General features: G+C 37.3%; 1 protein-coding gene across 2 annotated transcripts in view; it reads right to left on the bottom strand.

Annotated features, from left to right (window-relative positions):
• Window positions 1-20105, bottom strand: part of fibcd1b (fibrinogen C domain containing 1b) — a 307211-nt gene that overhangs the window by 106712 nt on the left and 180394 nt on the right. For both annotated transcript variants that reach the window (XM_074690004.1, XM_074690005.1), the window contains one exon: window positions 4013-4172. In XM_074690004.1, coding sequence (XP_074546105.1) covers window positions 4013-4172 — 160 coding nt within the window. The remainder of the gene's footprint in view (window positions 1-4012; window positions 4173-20105) is intronic.

Genomic DNA, 20105 nt, shown 5'->3' on the forward strand with positions numbered 1-20105 from the left:
CAACGTCAAAACGTTTGTCTCACTGAGACGCAAAAATCATGCAGTGATCCTTGTGACCTATTTTCAACAGGAAGCCGGCTATTTGCCTTTCAAAATAAAGGTTCACCACATTTTTACCCTTTTTTCAAAAATCATCTCCTCCGAAACCATAAGTGGTATCAACTTGAAAATCATTGAGATGACAGACTAGACCCTGCTTTACAAAATCTCTGCAGGGTTTTGATATTTTGGACCTGGTTGTTGAATGGCGAGCCGTCAAAGTTGGTGAACTCATAAGAAGCCCTCTCAGCTCCTACATTAAGAATGAATGGGAGTGGAAGATCAAGCTGCGGCATTTTGCCTTCTACACATAAAAGTAAAAGTCGCACAATTTTAAAAATGACACGGATGGATTCCTGACAAATTTTCCTACAAAAATACATTATTTTTACAGTGATTAGGTCAACATCCTGGCCTCTATGAGGAGTTGTTTCTAAACTTTAGTGAATTTGACTCCTCTCTCTGCTGCAGCTGGTGATGATGTCACACACTCGTTAGGAGCTTAGTGCAGCTGGTCATGTGACTCACTGAAGGAGGGAAAATTTGGCTGATTGGACTCTGCAAAAAAAACTTATAACACCTCCCTTTTCTGTACACAACATAAATAAATATATTATTAAAGAAATATAGAAAAGAAGCTCAGTCATATTCTCCACTTATTCTCAAACTAATGTCACACAAAGTTGTGAACTCCAGATATGAGTCTGCAGCCATCTCCACAGTCTAGCCCGCCATCGCTAATGAAAAGGTCTGCATATTTCTGTAACCCCACATTTCCCGTAAATATATATATATGTTTTACAAGCATTTGTGAACATATATTTCACTTTAAACTTTAAGAAGGAAGTTTCCTGGGAGAAAAAAAAAAAAAAAGGTTTTCACATTTATTAGTTCAAGTAAACACAGGGTAAACTTCTCTGCTCTCTAAAGTTGCAGCAAACGGGGAAAGTAATGAGCCGTAATCCCAGACAGACAGCCGGCTGAACCGGACACCTGTTTTCAGGAATGAAATAATGAGACCAGGAGTCGCCTTTCTGAGCCGCGCTACGTTTGCAGCAGCAGCAGGAGTGATGTAACTCACCATTAAACCTGGTTGAGGATGCTGGGTTCATGCTGTACAGTGTCTAATTACACATATCACGGGCGCTGTCCTGATCCTTTTTCTAATAAACACAATAATCCCAGCAAACGTGATATAATCCTGTGAAAAACAACCGCTTTGTAATCTGATATCCACACTCTGTCTGCTTTTTCTTTTTCTGTTTTACATATGATTGCATCACATTGCGAGCTGTTTTTGTAATTGTGTTTTACCCATGCAATGTGCATATGTGGAGGGGGGGTGGGGGGCATCGCAATTTCCTAAGCAGTGGGAAACAATATTGCTTCTGTCTCTGTCACTATGCCATTAATAAACAGCCAGGAGGAAACAAATTAAAATCAAGCCTGAAGAAATGATGCCACACACGGAGAGCCGAGGAGAGAAACTGTGGGATAACAATTCAGCAAGGATCTAAAGACACATTTTCTTTCTATTGATTTATAATTTATTGGCACTCAGGATCCTGGTGTGTTTCAACTAAGTGTTGACTGATTGCTTCAGATAGTTTAGTTAAAGGATAACAAGTCTGGAAAGTGGCTTCAGGCAGAGACTGACTGTGAGGCTGACATAGGCACCGTTTAACAGTTTCAGCACCATGGACAGAGATTCAGCAAGAAAGCTGCTGTGAGGAGGATCTGCCTCATGTGGCTCAGAGGGTATTGATGATTAAAGACACTGACACTAAATAAAATCCTGTGTTAACATTTAGTTGAACTAAATCTTCATCCCATCTGTCAATAAAGCCTGCCACCGCTCTACTTCACCTCCTACAACATCAACAGCCCACCAACTTTCCATGCACCTGTGGCTAACCTCAAGTTTTACAGCCCTGGGAAGATAACTACATCTACAAAAAGACTAATCTGGAAGAAAATATTGATCGTAATTCTGTGTGGATGGATTCATTTAACTGACAACGCGCTGGATAAGCATGCTTGATATCTAAAAAACATAAGCAAAGAACATAAAATGATAAGTTGAGCAATATTATCAGTAGATGTTTACCAAAATCAAGTATTTTTTGAACAATTTTGTAAATGTTTGAAATTTCAATATTTTTTAACACTTTTGCAATTTTTTTTAAATTCCATTTTTTCTTAATTTTTGCAAATTTTAAAAATTCCAAAAAGTTGAAGAAGATTTTAGATTTTTCCGGGGAATTTGTTTTATTTATGAAATTTAAACTTTTTTTTTTTTTATTTTAATTTTTGCACATTTTTGGAATTCAATTTTTTATCTTTTTGCAAATTTCGTAGTTTTAAGTCCTTCATTGTTTTTTTATTGAGATTTCTATATTTTTTTGAAGTTGTGATATTTTTACAGTTTTCCTTTCCTTTTAAGTTGAAATAATTATTATTATTTATTATTATTTTGAGCTTAAGAATTGCAAAATTTTAAATCCAAGAAGGTTTTTGACATTTTTAAAATATTATTTTTTATTTTTTTTTATTCTAAAATGTATTTATTTATTTACCTTTTTTTATTTTTGCAAATTTTTGTAGTTTTAATATTTTTTAAGTTGAGAATTTTTTTTTTTGCAGTTTTCCTTTTAGGTTCAAATTATATTTATTATCAATTATTGTTTTAAGTTGAAGAAATTGCACTTTTTTAAATACAAAAAAGTTTTTGAAATTTGTCAAATTTTTGTTTCAATTTTGTATATGAAATTTATCTTTTTTTTTTTTGAAAACCATTGTAGTTTCAATTTATTTTTTGTCAAATGTCAATGTATTTTTTTATTAACTTCAAGTTCAAATTATTCTGAAACTGAAAAAATAATAAAACTACGACATCACATGTACAATTGCAAAAAAAAAAAAAAAATCAAAAAACCTTTTTGTTAAAGTAATTATACACCAGATTTTAACTATGTATACACTTTTATACACTTTTTTATCCTTATTGTGTAGATTTTACAGCTCTGGATCAACTTGAATCCAGTTGAGCTGAGGCTCCTATGAAAGTAAAGGTTGCAGACTCCTGGTCTAGAAGGATTGAAAGTGAGGTGGAGTCAATGTTTTGATGTGTGAATTACCATCTTTGGGCGTCAAAGCTCTTCAGAAACCAATGAATGATATCACTAAAACTACATCTGCCGTGTGTTTTTAGAGTATGCTAATAATTCATTTACACTCATCTTTATGTTGAGGTAAGAAGCCTCTGGAGTTACATTTTTTTAAACTTTTGTAGAGATAAATAAAACACCTGATTCATCATTTTAAGTTTCTGTGAGGCAGAAGTTAAACTAAGAAGTGGATAATATTATATCTCCACTGCTGCTCCTCTGCTCGGCCCTCATGTTTGCAGATTTATAAACCATCTTAAGTCCTGTAGCTCCAACAGAACCGTGAACCTCCTCTAACTTCCTAATGATATGCTCTGTGTTATACACCGCCGGCCTTCGCTCCGTGCTCCTTGGCTCCGAGCTGCATGGCATAATCCAACTGGGACCTGCCACTGGGTGAACTGGGCCCAGTTTAAAGCCTTCCAATGGGACGCTGCCTCAGGCTGTTCTCTGCCTCACAGCCACGAGTGGTTTCTCTGAAAAAACTCCACGTCCACCAAGGCCAGTGGACGGTGTGGATCTGAGACGCAGCCCAGGGAAACACACTGAGATCAGCTGGAGAGGCCGTGCTGAATGGATATGAGGAGCAGAGGATGACAGGCGGACCACACCAGAGGATCATTTTACACCCTAATGGATCTGGGCTGGCACTGAGAGGGATCACGAGACGACACGCTGAAGGTCGAACATAGGCAGCCACTGATGTGTGAAGTATCCAAACAGAGACGGAGACACCAGACGCTCCAAGGTGCAAATGAAGGATCTGATCTCATCAGACCGGATGCACCGGAGCCTCTTTCTCTTACCGTTGGAGCAGCCTTTGAGACGAGCCCCTCTGACCGGCGCCCTCTGCAGGTCGGCCTTGACCCGCGCTTTCAAACCGACGTTCTCCTTCTGCATGGCGTTGAGGGCGTCGCTCACCGAGTTCACCACCTTCACCATGTTGAGCTGGCTGTCTGACAGCAGCTGAAACACACAGAGGAAGGAAGAGAAGGTGAGGAATCACAGGGTACACTTCTTCACAACTTTCACAGGAGGAAAAAGAACATTTCTTTCAGGCACGGTAAGTTTTCACAGCCTCTCAGGTCGGCGCCTTTTGTGACACTTCATTTTTAGCGTCTTCACATGATGGTTTGTTTCACAGCTTCATGAACTGCCATGAATAATTCACACTAAGGAACTTTCTTTGTCCTTTTCTTTCAAACCTTGTTCCCCTGATTTGTGAGATTTAATTTGTTGTGATGATTTTTGTAGCGCCTGTTTCAGATGCCTCTAAAAACTTCAAACCATTTACAATCACACATTTCATAAATTATTATAAAAATAAAACAAAAATAGGAGTAAAACTTTATACAACAGCATGCAATCAGTCTTTTGGGATCAATCTTTTATTTTGGGATCAGAACGTTGGTCCGTTCCCGGAGCTCTCTCGTCTCTGGCATCGCCATGTTGCGAGATCAGGGGCTGAAAAGTTTGGGAACACCTGCTCTTTTTGATTCTCTAAAACTTTTAGTTTGATCTAGGACAAAACAAAAAGGTGGTCACGCTTTACTGAACAAAAAATCCCAAGTGTGCCAGTTTCTGTTTCACAGATTGTTATAGGCTGGTCTTTGTCAATCATGAATTGTAATCTAGATAGAATCAACTTTATCTTCACAATAGACTATAGAGTGTATAGAATTCTAAGCTTAGGTAAAATCTGGTAAATACCTATCTTAGCTATAAGACTGTTGAATTTATTAGTTTGTCAGCTGATGTCTTAATTTTTTAAATTACATTAATTATTTTAACTTGCAGAAATGTCATAAAATTATGAAATCTCAAAAATTGTGCGAATTTCAAGTTTTTGAAATAAAAAAATAATACAAAATTCCCCCAAAAATGTATGAATTGTTGTTTTAAATAAAATGTAAAAAAAATAAAATGTAAAAAAATAAAAATAACTGTAATTTGAAAAAAATTAAAAATAAAGAAAACTAAAATGTAATAAATGGGGAAAAAAATTGAAATTTATTAAACTTAAGAGAAGGGCAAAATAATATTATGTTTTAAATAAACAAAATGTAAAAATTAAGTAAAATCTTAAATTTTGAAAAAAACTGCAAATGTTACAAAAAAATATAACAAAAATTTGAAACATTCAATACTTTAATACTTAAATTGATAACAAATATTAAAATAATTGCTTAACTTATTATAATTATATTTTATTTATTTATTTTTTTACAGGGGGTGTAAAACTTTAGGTTAACAGCGCTTTTAGAACACTATTTAGAACATAAAACTGGAAATTTTTTTCAAAAAGTAAAAAATTCTAAAATTTCAGAATTAAAAAGAATTGAAACAAAAAAAAATTGCAAAAAATAATTAACTTAGTTTCAAGACTTGCCCAACTTTCAAAAAATATTGAAATTTCAAAAATAAAAAAGTGACACTACAAAAATCCAAAATCTTCTTAAACTTTTTGGAATTTCAAAAATTTGCAAAAAAAAAAACAAAAAAAAAAGAAAAGAAAAAAAACAAAAAATTAAATTAAAAATAAAATTGCAAAAGTTTTTTTGTTTTTTTTTGAAATTCCAAACAATTTTTTCAAAGAATACTTGAATTGGATAACATCTAATGATAATATTGCTCAATTTTCTGCATTTTGCTGATGTCTTGCCACACATGAATCATGTTTATTAATCCAGCACGTTATCAGCTAAATGAATCCATCCACACAGAATTAAAACCTGTATTTTCTTCCAGATTAGTCTTTTTGTAGATGTAGTTATCTTCCAGGGCTGTAAAAGTTTAGGTTAGCCACAGGTGCATGGAAAGTTGGTGAGCTGTTGATCTTGAAACAAAAATTCTTTATTTCAATAATATTTTTTTTGAGAGCCGCAGGTTGAAGACCCTTGCTGTAGAGTAACATCCGCCTAAAACAGAGCTCACAGGTCTCTTTAACGTTGGATAAAAGAGGGAAGCGGAGTAAAGAGAAGCTGACGGCCATGTTGGCCAGAGCAGGGCATAGTGATGAGACAGGTACGTCCTCCAAATTCAATGAACCCGTTTCACAATGTCTGTTCCTGCAGGATGAATATCTGCAGCTTCCCAAGGTAACGGCTTGTGGTTGCTGAGCTCTTGAGCTGGGCTCAGACGTCAGAGCATCCTTGAACACACCACAAAGGATGATTTCACAGCAGTCTCAGCTGCGCCAACACGTGAGAGCAATTTGGCTTTGAAAAACAGTGAAATCAGACAAAAAGGATCAAAGTAGGAAAATCTAAAACCAGCGCTGTCTGAACGTTTGATTGGTCCTGGGTAAACGTGCTCGTTTGAATCTGAATCAGAGGAAAGAAGGGGGTTAATGGGCTGCTGCATACAGTAAATACGCTCTGCTGCAGCACAGTCCTTCAGGGACGTTTGGAAGCACACGGGGGCAAAGACCGCCCCGCGGAGCAGAAATGCCACATGGTACCCTATCCCATAACGCACCCTGGCCAGAGCCCTGAAACACAAGCAGCCCTGTGGGAAGGCTGGTGATGAATGTGTGCGATTGGACTGGAAGAGAGCAGGGTAACCTTCCTGATTCGCTGTGGTCACTTCTATACCCTCAGCCATGTTCGCTGCAGAGGTTATTTTCCCATAATGCCCTATGGATGGCCTAGACCTCTGTGCAGCCAGGTGCTGGGTCACAGCGTATGTTTACGCACACACAGCACGTTTGCAGGGATGACGGATATTCCTGCTCCTGCAACCTCCATCATTCTGGTTATTTCATCATTCTTCACACACACACACACACTCACACACACAGGCAGGGACCCCTGGTGCTCAAAGTCATACACACCAGGTCCAGAATCCTCTATCAAAGCGGGCTGTGCAGCCATATTCAGGTGGTCAAACTGCATTAGACAGAAGCCCTGGTGGCCACATCCCGGCCTCAATAAGTATGCACCACACCTCAGGGCGCAGCGAGCTGCACTGCAATCATATCACAGCAGCACAGGGGGTTTGACCCACACACACTCAGAAACAACACATTTAAGCACAGGTCCACCTGCAACAACAACGTAAACTGAGCAGCATATGTGAAGCAAAGTGTAGCTTCAAATATTAAAGGCAAAGATTTGGAGTTTTCTCAGAATTAATGAGAGTCATTTCTGACTTTTTGTGCAGATTTGACGCGACTTTCAGTGTGTAATGTCACTGCGGGGTGGATGGCAGGATGTTTGTGTGTGTGCTCAAAGGCAGAGACAAAAGCAGAGGAGTGTCTGCAGTCTTAATTTCCAGCCTTGACTGACACACTAATTAGGATCATGATGTAATTAGCTCTCATTAGACAGCCTCTCCACTGGCTCACCGAATCAGTCACACCACAGCACTTAACACGAGGAGACGTGTTTGTGTGAGCTGAGCCGTAACCACAAGCAAGGCTCAGTGTTTTAAAAAGAGGCTCTGGATGAGAGCTGGAGTTAGATCTGAAAAAAAGGCCCACTGGATTCAACCTTTTTTTTTTTATTGTGTTAAATTAATGAAATAGGTGTGTCAAATACTTGATTTTGATTGGTCGTACTTTAGTTTAGCTTAGACAACTTTATTTATCCCAATGGGCAATTGTGATTTAACTGGTGTGTTATTTCTGAACAGTGAAGAGTTGTTAGTGTTGCAACCTGATCCTAAACATCAGATCAAATCAATCCACGAAAAAGAGTCTGGCTCAAACTACATCTTCCTGTTGACACTGTGGCTAAATAAATAAATAAAAATAAATAAAGTAGTTCATCATCATGAAGTCACCTGGTTTGGTTCAATACAGTTTGGTATAGTTTAGTATGTATAGCCAACTTATGACACATCTCTAAAAAATACAGCATCAGTGCTCTGGAATGATAGGTAAATAACTAACTAACTAAATAAATAAATAAATAAATAAATAAATAAATAAATAACTAAATAAATAACTAAATAAATAAATAAATAAATAAGAAAAAATAAAAACATGAATAAATAAAATAAGAAAAATAAATTATAAAATTATAAAATTATAAAAAATAAATACATGAAAAAATAAAACAAGAAAAATGAATGAATAAATAAATAAATAAATAAAATCATAAAAAATAAATACATGAATGAATAAAATAAGAAAAATAAATAAATAAATAAATAAATAAATAAATAAATAAATAAACACTGCATTAATCCCTAGGATGGAAACTTGGTAAATTGCAGCATCACAGACATACAGTCAGAAAACACAATAGAAAGAAATGTAAAACATATGAGTGTAAAATAAAACAAAATTGAATTAAATTAAATCAAACAAATAAAACTGAATAAATGCAAAACTAAGAAAATAAATCAGAACAATGGAAAGTTTAATAAAATGAAATGAAATAACTAAGTTTAACAAGATTTTTTTTTCTTTTAAAAGAATTTTTTAAAATAAATTACATTAAAAAATAGATTTAATAAATAAAGAGATATTTAAAAAGCTATAATCTACTAATTAGGGATTGGTACCTTTCACATTTGCAATGATCTGGTACCAATGCCCAGTACCTTGGTATCAGTACTCAACAGTACCAATTTTTGGTACTTTTGTGTCTCTATATGGTAATTAATATTAATTTGTTTAATGGGAGAATCTCAAAGGTTTTTAGTTTATCATATTTATTTTTTTCCTATGTAACCCTGAAATGCTGTGTTCATGTCCAGTATGGAAAATCTCCTACTCTTCTACTCCCTCACAGTCACAAGGATGCGTTTAGGTACCCAAACATGGTACCCTTTGTTTGAGCCAGCAGTAAATCTAGAGGAAGCTGAGTAAAAGATGAGTTAGAAAAGGCTTCAGCCCACAGTTTTCTGGCTCTGTTGTGTTTTTGTTTTGTTGATTTCTTTTCGTTGTTGTTGTTGTTGTTGACTGTTTGGTGTCAATGCAGAAATAGCGTTAACTGAGCATTTGTTCATTTTCACAACATTTTGTATCAGAGTTTTCATGTTAAAATGACTGAAATAAACTAAAAAATAAACTTCTGTTGGGAATAAAAAGTTATGTTAATTATAGAATGACGTTAATATCAGAAAACACATTGTCTTGTGCAATCTCCTTCTATCTTTTGCATCCATCTTTGAGCCTTTCTTACCAAAGAGCAAGGACGCATTTCAGTCAAAAATCTAACCGCCAAGTATTCACATCTCTTCACACAAATACTGATGCCCCTTTAAAGAGAAAGATGGGAGAAAGGACTTTTATGTTGAGATTTTTTATGCCAGGAACCAGCATGAACTGGAGAATGCCAGCTAAGCAGATGAAGAAAAAGCTTTTTGGGTTATTTGGTATTATACATTCTCCACGTCAGATATTCCCTGTTAATGATTCACTGTCAGAAACTACATTTAAACATCTGTTGAGATTTCAAAGATCCTTTTGTCATGAAGAACACTTTGACATTGAACATTAATTTCCTTCATTGTCCTTCATCAGATGCTCCATAAAGACGAGTCGTGTTCCTCATCACTGAGAGTCACAGAGCACAGAGAAGTTACTAGACTGGAACAAAAAGTGAAAAAAAACAGTCATCCAGTCACCATCTGTTTAATATGACATCTTCACCTCGCAGACAGCAGCTGTCCGGCCGACTGCAGCCCCGAGGAGCAAATTGGAGAAAAGAGAGGAGCCACCAAGAAGCCGGCCCTTCTCGTTCCTCTTGACCGCTGCAGCCTTTACAAGTGGAAAATAATTTAAACCCTCAAGCACATTTGAACTTTTCCATAACTTCACTTAAAAAGTCAAAGTGACCGATTGGTTTGAAATGTAATGAGAAAAACTTCAAACTACTTTTCCTGACTGTGCTGGAACCAGCCAATCAGCAGAGAGCTCGGGTAAACATGCTGAGTGGAGAGGTTCCTACCAGGGGGTGGCGTGGGGTGGCGTGGGGCGCCGTCCCTGGAAAGTCGGGCTGGACAAGTTATCAGATTTAAACCAAGTTCAATGCAGTAAGCGCCTGATGGGCCATAACCCTTCATCACTTTATTCTGTTTGGTTTGTTTCTCTGACTAAAAACTGGAGGTCGGTAAAATTTCACCGCCTTCCTTTTTCTTTTTCAGGTAAAAAGTTAAATCCACACGTTTACATGTTTCACAGGTTGAGCTAAACTTTTTTTCACTCTTTAGTTTGTGTGAGATTCATAGAAGAGAAGATCCAGATTTATTTTAAATAATTATTTTTCATACCAGGTTTGTTGTTCTGCAGTGTTAGATCATGTTCCAAAATGAAAAGTCTTTCATCAACCCAGCAGCCAGAATTTTCATGAGCAAAACTCTTATTTACGAGTGTAAGTGAACGCATCGCCAAAGTTTTTTGACAATATTATTATTGTCATCATTATTTTCTTGTTCAAAAACAGCAGCAAGCCATGGATCAGAGGTCTGATGCTTAAGTATGCTAGCCAAACTCATAATCACATAGACCAGTGTTTCTCAAACTTTTTTTGTGATGTAGCCCTGCAATTTATTTATTTTTCTGCCAAGTCCCCCCAACGAGCCCAAAGCAGTTTAGAGTGGAAAAAAAGACGTAATCTAGTGGTGATTGCTCTAAGACTGCAAGGGACTGGCTCCACCTCCTTCTCATTCATCCCCACAGCGTCTCAGCGCTTTAACACAGTCGGACGCTGAGCGTCTTCTGACTTCAGCGGGGAAGCGTAGAGTGGGTTGTTCCACTGTGGAAACTGGACGGTCATTGGATAAACGCTGGGCTTTGTCCCGCCCATCGGACGCTCAGCGTCTCTGGGGGTCTATGAGGCAGTGGGCTGGCCTGGACGCTGGGCTTCTGCATGTAAGAAGATAGCTAAAAAAATAACTACTACCCAAAGTTTCTACTTAAGTAAGGTAATGAAGTATTTTTACTTTGCTTGACACCTCTGCTGAGAACAACACATCATCTGCGTAGAGCAGATTGAACAGAAGCGACAGAGCTCAGATAAATACAGCACACGCTGTAAACTGAGGACAGAGCTGGAAAAAGGGAAATCTATAATCTCCTGCTCTGTGTGTCTCTCTAACTGTGGCATTGCCGCTACATTGTGAAAATAACCAGGAACATTTTCAGTAATGACAGTAATTGCACTTGCATGAAATATTAAAGTACAGATAGATGTAGCGTTAGACGCTGAAATCACGCTGTTAATTCCAACATAATGGGTCCACGGGGTACGATGACCCACTGGTAACCTAAGCTTTTGTCTCTGTGTTGTGCTTTGCCAGCTGTGCAGCTTCCAGACACTTTCTGACTCTGTGTTCCCTCATCCTGGGTTTAGAAAACTCCCCGTCTCTTTTTTTTTCTCTCTTCATGTTTTGACAGCTGTGATGCAGACGCACGCCTGCCTCCGACTCCACCACCTCTCTGCCTCTCCTCCCCCTTTAGGAGCATCTCGGGGGCTAATTGTTTTCTCTGTGTTTTGTTTTCTGATGTCAATAAGCTGAGGAAGAGTGACGCTGTTTTATCATTTTTCAGCTAAAAAAAAAAAGGCACATTTTGAATCCAGAGAGTCGAGCAGTTTGGATTGACAGTTCAAAGACTGCAGGTTCTCCATTCATAAACCAAACCTTCATACAGCTAAAAGACAGAGATACAGCGCTCCACACTGACTTTACCACTGGCAGCACTGGTGCTACCAACCTTCACACCAGCAGATGATTTGGTCACACCCTTTAGTTCACCATGAGAACACACTCTGAGAAATAGCTGTCTTAATTGTGATAATTTAGTTTTCTGTGAAGTTAAGATTGATAGGAACTTGAGTTAGGATTTTTGCTAAGTATTTTATTTTATCTTTTTATTTATTTAACAATTTCATTTCAAGTTAAAAAAAACTTTCAAAAATTTCGTTAAAGTTAAAAAAAGCAAGAATTTCATTTTTTTTTCCAGCATAAAAAAAGTGAAAAATTACAAAAATTTGCAAAACAAAAAAAACAAAACAAAAAATAATACCTTTGCAGATTATATACATTTGCAGATTTATATATATATATATTTCAAATTTACAAAGTTTTACCAAACTAAGTAAAAGTTTAAAATTTCTTTAAATTGCAAATATTACAAAAAAAAATGTTTGCAAAAAATTCAATTTATTTCAAAGAATACTTGAATTTGATTACATGGATAAATCACTCAGCTTATTATTTTGTTATCCTACTAGGGGCATAATCTTGCATGGAAAGTTAGTGGGCCAAAATTAAGAAAATTCCCCCCAAATTTAAGAGTTTTAAATCTTTCAAGACCTTAAAAAATGAAATTACACATTTGCAAAAGTTTTTAAAATTTTGTGATTTGAAAAAATAAAAAAATAAAAATAAAAAATGTAATAAATTTTCTATATTTTTTAAAATCAAGAAGTTTAAATAAAAAAAGTAAAAGTTTTAAAATAAAAAAAAATGCAAATATTACAAAAATATATGTATTTCAAATGTTGGCAAAAATTTCATTTTTTTTTTAAATGAATACTTGAATTTGATAACATAAATGGATAAATCACTTAGCTTATTATCTGGTTATCTTACCAGGGGTATACAACTTGCATGTAAAGTTTGTGGACCAATTTAGAAAATTCCAAACAAATGTTAGAATTTAACATTTTTTTAAAAACTTGACAAAAAAATTGAAATTACAAATTTGAAAAAGTTTCAAAAATTTTGTGATTTCAAAAATTTTCCAAAATTAATGAAATTTAATAAATGTCCCATAAGTTTTAGATTTATGAAGTTTACTTAAAAAAAGAAAGAAAAAAGTTTGAAATTAAAAAAATATATATTATTAAAAAAAAAATTGAGGTGAAGTAGAGCAGTTTAGTTCAGCAAAATGTTAACACATGACTTAATTTAGAGTCAGTGTCTCTGAAATAAAAATTCTTTATTTCAAAATGAATATTTTTTCAAAGCTACAGGAGCCACTGCAGAGGAGTCGAAGAGCTGCATGAGGCCCCAGAGCCACAGGTTGAAGACCCTCGTCTCATACAGTGCCTGTGGTAGATGAAGCATTAAAACATATGCACTCACACAAACGAGACTGGATGAAATTCTTACTTGCACACTCTGGAAAAAGTTGCATATTCAGCCTTTTTGGTCGCAGTCTCGATCCCTGAGACTGCTTCAGCTGTTACTCCATAAACACTCAGCCTAACCTTCTCTGTGTTCCTGCAGCCTGCTGTATCAGTCTGATTAACTAGCTGGATATTCCAGCCCTACCAGAGGCCTCTGAAGCAGAGAAACAATGAATAAAAGATTACCCCGCTGATAGACAGAATGTTTCCAAGCAAACCGACTCGTATCATAAAGAGACTCTGTGATCTTCGTTACTGCTTTTCAGTTTGGCCATGTGTGGTTTCCTGCAGTCGGGGGTTGCAGCTGTGCAATTAAACCATAATTAATAAAATAAAGCAGCAAGACGCCCCCTGGTTGGACCTGAGCACAGATCATGCTGATATCTTCATTGAAGACACAACAGCTCCCCATAAGTGAAGCCAAAGATAGAAAGGTTGACTGACTCTGCTCTAAATGAAGCCGACCCTCTCTTTTCAAACGCACGCTGCTTTCTGTTTTCTGCGCCGTGCTGCATGCTGTGTCGCTTCGATTGGTTGTAGGTCCGTCCAATCACTACCACATGCACCTCTGCATCTAGCTGTTGCTAATGCTCTCTGGAAAAAAGAAACAAACTGACTCAGACCTTTACACCAACAGGAAGTGACAATGGCTTGATGTGACTGAAAGGATCTTCAGCTGAAGATGAAAAGAGTGTGGTGGCGCAAGTCTCAGCAGTGAAGGAAGGTTGCATTGATCCACTGCACTCAACAACAGCTGTGCAGGCGGCTGACGAAATGATGACGATACACAACACTGGAAAGAGCTACACATCTGCATACACAGCTGCACATTGCTGAAAGCAGAGAACGTCTCACAGTAAAAGCTTTATGAGATAATCCACTGGTGTCTGACTAAAAATCATAGAAGGTAGAAAAATAATTCAGCCCTCAAATAGTGTTTTGGCATGAATACATAAGCTACTACTAGGATATCTGTACTTTCTGAGCCAGCCTCCAGTGGTCACCTAAGGAACTGCATTTTTTTTTTTTTTTTTAGTTCTACTGTTGTTTTTCACTTCTCAATGTAGGAGCTTCCTGATTGGTTTCTAGTGAGTTACAGGAAGTCTTTAAATGTCTGTAAATTACTGTGATGTAGCTCTCAAAGCAGTGGCTACATTTACGATACTTAGTCAATATTGGGGTTAAGGTCAATATTTCAGTTTCTAAAACATTTGGAATAACCCATTTACGTTAGATTTGATTTGATTTGATAAATAAATAAATAAATAAACAAATGAATGAATAAACATGTAATACAATGAAGTAAATAAGAAATTCTACATATGAATGAAAAGGGGACAGAGAGAAGAAAGGTTCTTGTTATGCCCGCCCCTTCCTTTAGAAAATATTATTTATAATCATTATTAAACTAAAAATAGCCGTAGGCTTATATGCTTTTTTAAAAAAAACGTACTAGTTTTGATGATATTTTTAAAGATATACTTTGATTTTGCTTCTTTATTCCACTTTCTACTGTGGCATACCTTTCCTTTAAATTGGCTGTGAATCTTTTTTTTCAACATTTCAAATCCTTTAACTTATAACAGCTTTCTCTTTTTCATCAAACAATTCTGGATGTCGATTGGTAACGGTTCCTTATGAGCTTTTTACATGATTTGTAATATACTGAAATCAGTGGTGATTGCTCTAAGACTGCAAGGGACGCTCAGCTTCTCCTAAAATGTCCCTAAAAAGTGTTGATCTGTTCTGCTGTGTGAACATTTCATTGATAAAATCTGAGCTAGAATTCCTTCATCTTTAGTTCAGAATCAGCTCCTATCACAGGTAACTGGCTCCACCTCCTTCTCATTCTTCCCCGCAGCGTCTCAGCGCTTTAACACAGTCGGACGCTGAGCGTCTTCTGACTTCAGAGGGGAAGAGTAGAGTGGGTTGTTCCACTGTGGAAACTGGGCGGTCATTGGATAAACGCTGGGCTTTGTCCCGCCCATCGGACGCTCAGCGTGTAAGGCCCAGGTCAAAATTACAGTCAGTGGAGGCCTCACCGGAGCAGGAGATATTGTTGTTTTTATTTGCTGTTCTGTTTTGAGATGGGGTAGCTCTTGACTCCTTCATGTATCCAGGCACACGGGGTTGTTTATGTTTGTTGTTGTTTTTTTTTGTTTATGGAGTCGGTAATGTTGGGGCTGGGTTATTCTGGATGTGTTTTGCTGTATGTTTTTTTATTCTTATTTTCAAGTCTACTTCCGTTGAGAAGTGTGAAAATGTGAAAAGGGGTGGGGAAAGAAACCTGAGGGAAGGGTAAGGTGTGCACCGGTGAGGAGCGTGGTGAAGCTACCCCGACAGCAAGGAGTTTTTTCGGATTATTCCTCTTTTTTCTTCTATTATCACCCCGCTGCTCTGGGTGATCGTCAGCTTTGGAGGAAGCTGTGAGGAGACAAATATCCTGAGAGGCTGGTCGGTGGACACCGCAGGTTTTTTCCTTTGTTCCCGTTTGGATTACTTTGGTTTATAGGGTTGGAACTGAGAGAGGACTCAATTAACTCGGGGAGGGACGCAAGGGACTAGGGACTGTTTCTTTTCTTTATTGGACTGAGTACTTTTTATTTTATTTGTGAGTTGTGTGCTACAGGTTTGTCCGTCCAGGTTGGGCGTGTTTTCAGTTAAAGTTTTGGGCAAATATAAGTTTCGAATCAAGCACTGATCTGAGTTTTTGTTCTTGGATATTTTTGCCTTCCTTTTTCATTTTTTTCAGTGGGCTGGCCTGGACGCTGGGCTTCTGCATGATGATTGGATGATCTGTCTGAGGCTGAATCCCTTTTTGATTGACAGTGAAATGAGCCAGTCAGAGATCTTGAAGTTTAACCCTCCACTGGAGCATCTTCTCAGTTGTTCTGGACTGATTTGGAGGTTTTATCGATCCCCAGCGAGTTTACCTTTCTTAAAAACGACGATATCTATAGCAACAGCAGCAGCAACAGCAGACTTCCTGTACTCCAAAGACCGAGATTCCTTGCAAACACAGTTAATGTTCCTTTGGATGGGGATATCCTGACTGGGGTATAAGTGACATAATATTCAGGTTAGAGGAAGAACCCAGGGGGATTAATGGGTTTATAAAAAGGGTTATTGGTGTTAACATGGCCGTGCTAATATTCCAAACGTGAAATGGTCAATGACTTGTGCCACTCTCTTCACTGATACTTCATCCATAATGACGTCACAATTACAAGAAATCAGCATGTGTCCATATTTTGGCTTCACTTTTGTACAGTGGGATGAGTAGGACACATGTTAAAACCAACTTTAAAGTTTTGAAACGATGGATTTTGACACATTTGTTTCCTCTCTGCTCTGCACCAACACAAGCCACTTCCTGCAGGATTATGCTAATGTCCCCAGCTAACGACTTATTGTTATTGTGTTTCCTGTAATTAGAAGATAACATGTTCAGGCTATTTTAAGTACCTTTGTGTCCTCAAAACATGGAGCATTGACTGTTCTTCTATTAGCATTGTTCTTCAGTGGATGAATAGCTTCCATCAGTCGTTTGAAACCTCCCAACACTGATATTCCTCATCCCTTTGATTTGCTATACCTTTGAAGATACACGCATTTCCCTAATTGAATTAGTTTTCCATAGTTAATGCGACTTTTATCATAATTCTTTCTCTCTGAGGTTTTGAAGTTATTTGTATCTCACCCCAGGCTGAATTGCTGCAACAAGCACTCTGTAAATTCTTCTTTTTCAAGTCCTCAAAGGACTCTGTGTCGGCCAGAGCGAACATCTCGAGGCAGTGCTGTTTCCAGCTCGACGGCGGCAGCAGCAGAGGATCCTGTAGATCCTAGACGGAGGCTGTGGGTGTCACTTTCCCAGTTCATTAATATTCCTCGAACACAGAGAGTGGTTTAAACTCTGACCTGCAGTTCAGGAGGAGCAGGAAGTCGTGCCCCTTTCTGGCGTGAAGCCTCGTGTTCCTCCTTGCTCTCTTTCTGCATTCAGACGTCGTGTAAATGTCGAGTCAGTGAAATATGTGGAATACATTTATCTCAGCTATGGAAATCTAATCTTTCAGCAGAGAACAGGTACACAGCCATGCTGGCCCCAGCCGCTGAGCATTTTGCACGGTGTCCCACATTGTCCGTGCACAATGCTGCTGCTGCCGGTCGGCCAGAAAAAGCTCCAACGCCCAGAGTGATTCATGCCGCTGACAGCAGTTTGCACTTAATACTTTGGAGGAGATTAGTGGAAAGAGCAAACCTGAAAACCACAGAGGAGACCGTCATAAAAGCTCTTTGAAGAATCTGAAAGTAAAAATCAGAGCGGAGTGGAAATGTCTTGGATAATGTGATGAGGGTTTTTGACAACAATGAAAACAGAAAACTAACAGTCAGATGCTCTCAGTTTGAATCAACCAATCCTGAAGCTCCTCTGCTCAATCTTCATGATTCACTTTCTCAGCAAAATGATAAAAACCCTGACTCCTGAAGTTTGCTTCTCTAAAAGGTTGATAATTGTGTTTGCTTGATTTAGACCTGAATGGAAACTGACTTAAAAAAAAAAAATGAATTGGTGGAAAAAAATCTAGGCTTTTGCATCTTTATGATATTTTACCAAGTAGCTCTTAACAGCAAACATAAAAACATTACATCAAAGGCACCTTTAAGTCTAAAATCAGGGCCAGATGTGCGTCCAGTCATTAGCAACAAAAACAGACCATTTGTACCAATGGTTAATGAAAAAAATCTGCACCTGTCAGGCTGCTTAAAGATGTTTAAAGACATGTTGCTCATGAAAATATGCGAGGAGAATCAATAATCAGAGATTAAATAGATCTGAAAGTTTAATGGTGTGAAGATATCGAGCAAATTATGATTTCAGAGACATGACTGCTGGTACTGGTCTATAGCAGCTGTCAGCAACCCGATATATTTTTCACAATTAAAACTAAAAAATGTATAAAATTCAACACAAAGGTTAAAATGTAGTGAATGATTAACCAAACAATATTTTTTTGAATTTATAAAATTGTATATTTGATGTCTTGGATTTTTATATTTGATAATTGTGCAAAAAAAGAAAAAAAAAGAAAGAACTAAATTTAAAAAAAAAATAGCAAAAATTAAAAAAAAAATTAAGCCTTCAACATGTTATATTTGACTACATTAAAAAATATTAGAAACTTAAGAAAATTGAAATAAAAAAAAATAAATAAAAAAATGCATTTTTTAAAAAAATTTTTTAGAGAATTTTCCTAAATTTACAAAAATTTGCAAAAAAAAATTAAGCCTTCCACGTTATATTTGAATACATTAAAAATAATAGAAACTTAAAAAAATTCAAATTAAATAAAGAAAATGCAATTTTTCAAAAAAAAATAATATAAGAATTTTCCTAAATTTACAAAAATGTGAGAATTTGAAAGAACACTTGAAGTTAATAACAAATATTGATATTATTGCTTAACTTATCTTTTTTATTGTTTGCTATGTCCTGACACATTTACATTCACTTCATCTTTTTTTTTATCCCATTTATATTTTTTGTATATTCTAATCTTTGCTGGGCTACATGTTTCATGTTACATGGACCCAATGTGGATAATTTATTAGATGTTTCATATGTCTGGTCTATGCGTTTGTCTGTCTCCAGCTGCAAACAAATTTCTCTGTAGGGATATTAAAGATACTTTTGACCTTTGATGACATCTTTCTTTTTTTATCCCTGTTCATACAGAGTTTGCATTTGCAATTTAAATTTGTTTTAAAGGGTTTTCCAGGAAGTTCCCCTGGCACATGACGCTCTGCACCTTCCTTACATTCATGGTGTGACGATGTCCATTTGCTTTACAGTCAATGGTTTCATTGGATAGTTCTGACGTTACACCTTGTCCGTCACTCAGAGGCCAAACCATCACTGTAATTCTTTGTAACATCCCTTTATTTCACCCTCCTGTTTCAAAAATGTGATTTATTTGAATGCAAATGCGCCCAATTTGGTGTACTTTTCTATTTTAGGCCCCGAGCAGAAACTGTGAGAAATGAAAATGCCACTTTGTGAAATATCAAACCCCATTGGTCCTAAATCCACTGCAATCAGATTCCCCTGCTTATCTCCTCAGCAGCATTGGGAGGGGTTTCTCTGTTCTTCAGAGGGGGCTGCGGCGTGCACACAGAGCCATCACTAACACCGGCACAGTCCGCTCTGTGTCGTGGAATAAATCAGAAGCACTGGCCACAGGTGGCCCATAGATCACACAGTCACACCACGGTGTCAGGCAGAAACAGCGGATGTCCACACCACATGCCTCGTCTCTAAAGAGGAAATCAATCACCCGGAGTGTCTGGACTGCCCGTACCCACTTCACTTAGCCTCAGTGCCCACTGCACCGTGCCACCTATACACCACATTAACAACGGCAAAGGAAGCGGCCCCCTTCCTGCCTCCAACGTGGCACCAATCAGCACCCACTGTTCCTTCGCCTGCACAGGCAGAGACCAATCCAGTGAGTGATTTCTAAACAATGTTGAACCCTGAGCTAAAGAGGCCTGGCTTGGAGAAAGGACTGGCAGAAGCAGAAAGGATTCAGTTGTTGGAGCTTTGTGGCTGGCAGCTATGAAATCTATTTACTACGGCAGAGAACAGAACAGAGAGGCTGAGCCTGATGGGCTTAAATTAAAAAGAGCATGTGGTGTGAAGAATTTCCACGCACATTTAAGACGCATTGTCAATAAATCAGTGTGGACAGTGCATATCAAAGCGCCTCTAATTATGTTTGCATTTGATGTCGAGTCCGTCTTACAAGTCGACGGATAC

This window comes from Halichoeres trimaculatus, unplaced genomic scaffold, assembly GCF_033239565.1.
Source record: "Halichoeres trimaculatus isolate MK-OKI-2021-1 unplaced genomic scaffold, fHalTri1.1 fHalTri1_scaffold_16, whole genome shotgun sequence".
NCBI lineage: Eukaryota > Metazoa > Chordata > Actinopteri > Labriformes > Labridae > Halichoeres > Halichoeres trimaculatus.